Source organism: Triticum aestivum, chromosome 2A, assembly GCF_018294505.1.
Source record: "Triticum aestivum cultivar Chinese Spring chromosome 2A, IWGSC CS RefSeq v2.1, whole genome shotgun sequence".
In the NCBI taxonomy this organism is placed as follows: Eukaryota; Viridiplantae; Streptophyta; class Magnoliopsida; order Poales; family Poaceae; genus Triticum; species Triticum aestivum.
Window position 1 is genome coordinate 186,894,139 of NC_057797.1, and position 7,088 is coordinate 186,901,226.

General features: G+C 46.0%; 1 protein-coding gene across 1 annotated transcript; it reads right to left on the minus strand.

Annotated features, from left to right (window-relative positions):
- Positions 1–4,044: 4,044 nt before the first annotated feature.
- On the minus strand, positions 4,045–5,212 carry LOC123188262 (chlorophyll a-b binding protein of LHCII type III, chloroplastic). Its single transcript, XM_044600311.1, has 2 exons — positions 4,931–5,212; positions 4,045–4,831 (listed from the first exon to the last, which is right to left on the minus strand). The coding sequence occupies exons 1-2, from the start codon at positions 5,063–5,065 to the stop codon at positions 4,160–4,162; spliced, it is 807 nt and encodes a 268-aa protein (XP_044456246.1). The 5' UTR covers positions 5,066–5,212; the 3' UTR covers positions 4,045–4,159.
- Positions 5,213–7,088: the final 1,876 nt, after the last annotated feature.

Consider the following 7,088-nt stretch of genomic DNA (forward strand, 5'->3'; position numbering starts at 1 on the left):
TCGCCTTGAAATACAGATACTTCTTTTCCCGGTCGACCAGTTAATAGACCTGCAGCAACAGAGTTATGACATTCCTAATTGTGGACTAACATGAGTCTCTATGATGGTTTTAAAAGTCATAACGAACATGTTGTCCTTCAACTTTTCATTTTCTTTTAGAGCGGCCGATAACTGAGCCTTTAAGCTCTCTATCTCTTCGGATTATTTTTCTTTTTCGTCCTCATGTTTCTTCTTCTTGGAAGTGCTCATTGCAGTTTTTTTTCATTTCCGCCAGTTCGGTAGTGATGGCATTCAGCTATGTCTGGTTTGTTTTCAGCTCCTTGGATAGGACCGTATTCTTCTCTTTGAGAACCTGCAGGTCATATCGATCCTTAAATCGGTTGGCCTCACCGTATATGCATCCATCGAGCTAAGTGCGGAAAATTCCTGCTCAGAAAAAGCTAGAGCGCGCATGGCCTCTTTCAACCGACGGTGATTCATTATGCTCTCCACCTCGGAATTCGTGACAGATACGTCATCTGAATCCTCATGAGGCGGCGGAATGGGCATTGCATCAGCCCTCGTCCTAGTTTACGAGTCTGGCGCCGGATTGGCTGACATTCGGCTAGCAGGGCGTTTTCGCACTGTTTGCCGCGTGCTCCTCCTGAATCAAGGATAGAATGGGACTTTAACAATCCGAACTCGTGCCCAGGCATGTATTAAGCGGACATACCTCTTTGAAGACTGTGAGGGTTCTACGGCGCTCCTGATCTCCTTTCGTTTTGAACGATTACCTTGCGTAGGGGCCGCCCTCGAGGGGGTGCGGCCTGCCGAGCGCCGATCCTATAAAGTACGGTTTAGTATAATGGATAAAGGTGCAAGTAGGGATATCTTTTTGAGAAAGCTCTTTGAATACTTATGATGGAGAAGGAATAGGGGTGGGGTAGTCGGCTGTAATAGCCACTTCCGAGCCGTCAAGGCTCGCCTGATAAAACACCCCATCATCGACCTCTATGTATATATCCGGATCTTCGCAGAAGCCAGGGTCTTCATCGCGGTTGTGATCCTCTGGCTGTGGGGCGGGACGGTGAACGTCATCGATCATCTTCCTCCATGACTGTTTTATGACAATAAGAACAACTTGATTAGCATGTCGCGATAGCAATGAAGCAATACAGGTAATTGAAATCTTACCCATTCAATGGGGTTGTACATGGAGTAACCTTCTCTGCAGTTTAAGCGGAGGAAGTCTTCCTTTTCACCCTTATACAGATCGGCCAAGATCACGGCCAGTTCGGCCGGAGTATCCGAACCCTTGCGTCTTTAACGAGACATGTTGTCTTCTCCGTTGTAGCACCATAAGGGCTAACTTCGATTATCGCAATGGCCATAACTTCTTTTGCCTTGCGTCTTACTCTGGACTGGAGAGGCCAGACACATCTTTTTATCGCAATGGCCATAACTTTGATTATCGAGAGCTCAGTATGGGCTAATAATCTGACCTTGCTGACCAACCTTTTTATTTCTGCATTGTCGTCCTCCTTGGGACTTTGGGGACGACAGTTGAGGTGCTTCTTTAGAGGAGCGCTGGAAAATTCAGGGAGGTCGCGCCGAACTGGGTCTGGCAGTGGGACATCATATAAAACCACTCCAAAGACCACTATGGATATATCTCTTTGGGAGTTCCAACAGGGTATCCGGATCCGGCTATACGCCATACTTCAGCGCCACCCACTTCAAACATAGAACCTCCACGGTGGTGGGGGGCGAGGCAAAAGAACTTTCTCCATAGTTCAAAATGGGCCTCCCAACCCAGGAACAGTTCGCAGAGGGCAACGAAACCTGAGATGTGCAGAATCGAACCTAGGGTGAGGTTGTGCAGTTGGATGCCATAAAATTCCAATAGATCCCTGAGAAAGGGATGGATCGGAAATCCTAAGCCCCGCAAAATGAATGGAACGAAGCACACCCTCTCCTCCTTACTGGGGTTGGGGAAATTTTCAGCCAGTGCGTCGTTGCCGATTGAGGCCAATCCCGCTCGAACAGAGACTAGATCTGCGAGGGGAAGATATCCCTGCATCTGGAGTCGGCTCAACTGAAGATGAGGCACTGAGCAGCCCTGCCAATCACCCTCTTGAGGGCCGTGGGGGCGCGAAGAAGAGCCTAGGGCGATGGCCATGTTTGGAAGCTTTTTCATGGCTAATCTTGGTGTTTTTCTGCACGATATGGATGGCACTTGGAGGATTTGACCTCTTTATATAAGCGACGTCCCTGTGTGGCCGGGTGTTTTCTTCTTAATAAAAAATTGCGGACCGTTCGCATTCGCCCAACGCGTGGAAATCGAGGCGACGGGGAAGGAGTCATAAAGGCGGAACAAGGAAGTCGGGGCCGAACTATTATCCGCCCGGTATACAGTGAAGAACCAACGAAGACATAAGCCGGATACTGCATCATCGTTTGAAGGCCAATTCGGGGGCTACTGAGGGAGTCCTGGATTAGGGGGTCCTCGGGTGTCCGGCCTATTCGATACAAGCCGGACTGATGGGCCGTGCAGATACAAAGTAGAAGGCTTTCCCTCGTGTCCGGGCAGACTCTCCTATGCGTAGATGACAAGATTGATGTACGGATATGTAATTTCCATCTTCCACGAACCAACTCTGTACAAACCTAGGCCCCTTCGGTGTGTATATAAACTGGAGGGTTTAGTCCGTGGAGATCATCAGAATTCATATAGGCTAGACATCTAGGGTATAGCCATTACGATCTCGAGGTAGATCAACTCTTGTAACCCCTATACTCATCAAATACGATCAAGCAGGACGTAGGGTATTACCTCCATTAAGAGGGCCCGAACCTGGGTAACATCGAGTTCCCTTTGTCCCTTATTACCTTTGATCCTCAGACGCACAATTCGGGACCCCCTACCTGAGATCGGACGGTTTTGACACCGACGGTTGGCCTAATGATGCAGAATGACATATTTCTTTAATGAAAGGCAATTCAGCATGTTCCTTCTCTGAGGAGGAGAAGACAATTCAATATTTATTAGTCTCATGTCACACTATGCTTTGGTTGACCTATTTGGAATTATCTAGATGACACGGTTCTAACAGTTATAATTATTTTGCAGGTTATCTATAAGGCTACCCGTTGACAGTGGTGGACCTAGCAGGTGTGCCGGGTGTTCCGTGGCACACCCAGAAAGCTGAGATTTTTTTTATCATGTAAGAATCCATGTGATGTTGCTATGTTTATCAGTGCTAGCTATCCGCAATGAGTATGCCAGTATCAGTACATCTCTGAAATTACATTAAAGTAACCTGTCGTAAGTGAACCATTTTCTGGGAACTAAACTGAACCATGATTCCATGTATAGGGATGCAATGATTCAATTTAGACATGCAGTGGCAGATAGCAAATGAGTTTAGGTTTCGGCTGTTTAATGCAAAGTCTTCATCTCAGTGAACTACTATCTCTATAAAGAAATATAAGAGCGTTTGGATCATTTAAAACACTTTTATATTTCCTTTACAGAGAGAGTACTTGTTAGTATGTGCCTGCATAAACTGAACAAGATCACCTATATATTTCTCAACTAAAATACACTCAAGTCCTGTTCCTGCTAGCACAGAACCTATATTTAGGACTATTTGCATTGTAATTTCACAAATTTTAAATATATTTCCTGAATGATAATGTTGCGAGACTTGATTGAGCATTTTATGTTATTCTGTTGCCATATATTATATGACAATTGGATTAAAAGAAATCTAGAGCGTGCACACCCTTCATTTTGTTCATGGTCTGCCACTGCCGTTGGATCTCTTTAGCATGTGGAGGCGTGAAATTCTGTGGCCTTTGGGTCTAGCAATAGGATTAGTGATGCATGTGTGTGACATTTAATCCTTCGTGCAGTTGGGAAGAACCCCTGATGTTGTTACTTTTGGTACAAGCTTCACATCATAGTTAGTCTAATCAGTTACGCCACCATCTTCCCTTGACAAAATGTAACCACCAAAAACGAGCTAAGCACATCGCAACATATAAGCGACACACATCAGAAAGTGAACCAAAAAATCCTCCAAATTTCGAGATCACATCGACCATTCGTTGCTATTTGCACACACATGGGAGTAGTTTACACTTTACAATGGCATGCCACCATGGCGCGTCGGCCAGCCTAAGATCCAGGCGCAAACTTGGTAGCGAAAACCCATGCATTGTTGGCGACAGGGTCGTCGAGGTGGTCGAACAGGTTCTCCAATGGGCCCTTACCGGTGACGATAGCTTGGACGAAGAACCCAAACATAGAGAACATGGCGAGACGGCCATTCTTGATCTCCTTCACCTTAAGCTCAGCGAAGGTGACAGGGTCGTCGGCAAGGCCGAGCGGGTCGAAGTACTGGCCGCCGGGGTAGAGGTCGTTGCCCTCGCCGACGCCATCGAGACCGTTGATGCGGAACCCTTCAACGAGACCCATGAGAAGGACCTGGAAGCCGAGCACGGCAAGGATGCTCTGCGCGTGGACGAGGTTGGGGTTCCCAAGGTAATCGAGGCCACCCTCGGAGAAGATCTGCGAGCCGGCCTTGAACCAGACGGGCTCCTTGAACTCGACGCCCACCCACTTCTGGAGCACCTCGGGGAAGACGCACCCAAGAGCGCCAAGCATCGCCCACCGCCCGTGGATCACCTCCAGCGCCCTGTTCCTCGCGAACGCCTCCGGGTCGGCAGAAAGCCCGGCGGTGTCCCAGCCGTAGTCGCCGGGGAACTCGCCGTTCAGGTACGACGGCGTCTGCGCGGAGAAGGGGCCCAGGTACTTGACGCGGTCCGGGCCGTACCACAAGTCGTTGCCCTGCGAGCGAGCGCGCACACCAGACAATCGTTAGCTCTTAGCACGCGCACATACTAGCATTGCAGACGAGTTCCGTGGTGGTTAGTTCATGGCACGTACCATGGTGATTCTGCCGTTGGCCGCGGCGGCGATGTCGCGGAGGGGGGTGGCGCTGGCGGCGCGGCCCTGGCCGCTGAGGAACGGGGTCTTGGCCACAACGGCGCGGGAGGCGGCGGCCATGATCGTGGATGCCATGTGTGCTGCTCCGGGGTCCGTACGGTGGCCTAGCCGGCTGTTGCTGCTGGGTGCTTCTCAGTGAGTGGTGGGAATTAGAGAGGGGCGACGTGTAAGTATTTGTAGCACAAGTTTTTGTGGAGACGTGGGGGTGGTGGAGGATTTCTGGATTTTTTTTTTGAAAGCAGGATTTCTGGATTTGGTTTGGACCAATCAGGGAGCTGCATTGGATCGGTGGAGGCGTGGTGCTGCCACCTCGGATCGTCGGATGGGTTCCTATCCCAAGGTTATCTATCTCAGCGCCGAGGCATTTTCTCGGTGCGCCTATAGAGTGACCCCGATGGTAGTCTGGTACATTGCCTGCAGCGGCGCAGAAACGGCCGGACCACCAACCAGACTAGGCCACATGTTTACCTTGAGGTCTGCCTTTTTTTCCAAAAAATTCCTCTTCTATTTGTTTCTTTTTTATTTTATTTATATTTTGAAATATATTCTGCATATATATACACTTAATAATTACATTTTTTTTCTATAAGTGTCATCACACATTTAAAAAATGTTAACACAAGGTAAAAAATTCGTTCGCACAATGTTTTTGAAAATGTTATTACTATTAATAAAAACATATTCGTCACTATTACAAATGTTCACACAATTCAAAAATTGTTTGTGATTTTTTCTAAATGCAAATATACAATGTAAAAAAAAGTTCGCATAATTCAATAAAATGTTTTGTACCATTCAAAACACAGGTTAGTGAGATTTTAGAAACATGCTTGCCGTTTTCAAAAATATATTCATAATTTTTTTAAATGGTTATACAACATAAAAAATGTTTCATGCAATTAAAAACATGGCCAATATAAAAAATCTCTTACGTAATGAGAGGATCTGGCTCGGCTACTCTAAAGCTTAGCTCGAGTGTTGTGAACAGTCTGGTACTCTTGGGCCTCTTTTTTTAATAAAATAAGGTGGGGGAAACCCTTTTTGGTAAAAAAAACATGTTCAACGTGCATTTAAAATTGTTCAACCTCTATTATATTTTTCGAATCATGTACTTAAGAAACTATAGATCATGTATATGAAAAATGTTCAATGTGTATCAAAACAATTCCTCCTGAATAAAAAATGTACAACATGTATTAAAAAGTAGACATGTGTTAAGAAACACAAAAAAGAGAAAAACACATAAAACCAAACAAAATAAAAGCATAGAAAACTGAAAACATGCAAAAGATTCCTAAAACCACTACGCTCTCCCTCTATTTGGGTCGGGACCGGCTAACGCCAGAGGCGATGGTACAATCGGTGTCGCAGTAGGGTATGCATAGCATTGGCATCATTTTTTCCTCTGACTATCCATACCGGCAATGTTGGGCCGGACTGCATCTTGAAGCCCGATATTCATTCAACCTATACTATAGTCTGTGTCCCGAGGGCTCCTGTTCCGTGCTTTCGGCGCCGCGGGAGCCAACCGGCGCCCACCGCAGCGCCTAGTGGACCAGCCCACGACTAGCAGAATTGTGGAACAGTCTCGCCAAAAAACGAGCAAAAAAAACTTTATGTACAAGGACTCGAACTCGTGTCGGTCTGCATCTGGAAGCCCAATATAAATTCAAGTTATAATTTGTGTCGAGAGGTGATGATACTGAAGGAAATATGCCCTAGAGGCAATAATAAAGTTGTTATTTATATTTCCTTATATCATGATAAATATTTATTATTCATGCTAGAATTGTATTAACGGGAAACTTAGTACATGTCTGAATACATAGACAAACAGAGTGTCACTAGTTTGCCTCTACTTGACTAGCCCATTGAATCAATGATGGTTATGTTTCCTAATCATAGACATGAGTTGTCAATTGATTAACGGGATCACATCATTAGAGAATGATGTGATTGACTTGACCCATTCGTTAGCTTAGTACGATGATCGCTTAGTTTGTTGCTTTTGCTTTCTCCATAACTATACATGTTCCTATGACTATGAGATCATGCAACTCCCGAATATCGAAGGAACACTTTGTGTGTTACCAAATGT

Excerpts from the sequence above, each read along its gene's own strand:
- LOC123188262 (XM_044600311.1), bottom strand. The coding sequence starts at position 5,065 with ATGGCATCCACGATCATGGCCGCCGCCTCCCGCGCCGTTGTGGCCAAG. Across the intron at positions 4,832-4,930 it reads CCAACGGCAGAATCACCATG|GGCAACGACTTGTGGTACGG; the intron begins GTACGTGCCATG and ends GCTCGCTCGCAG.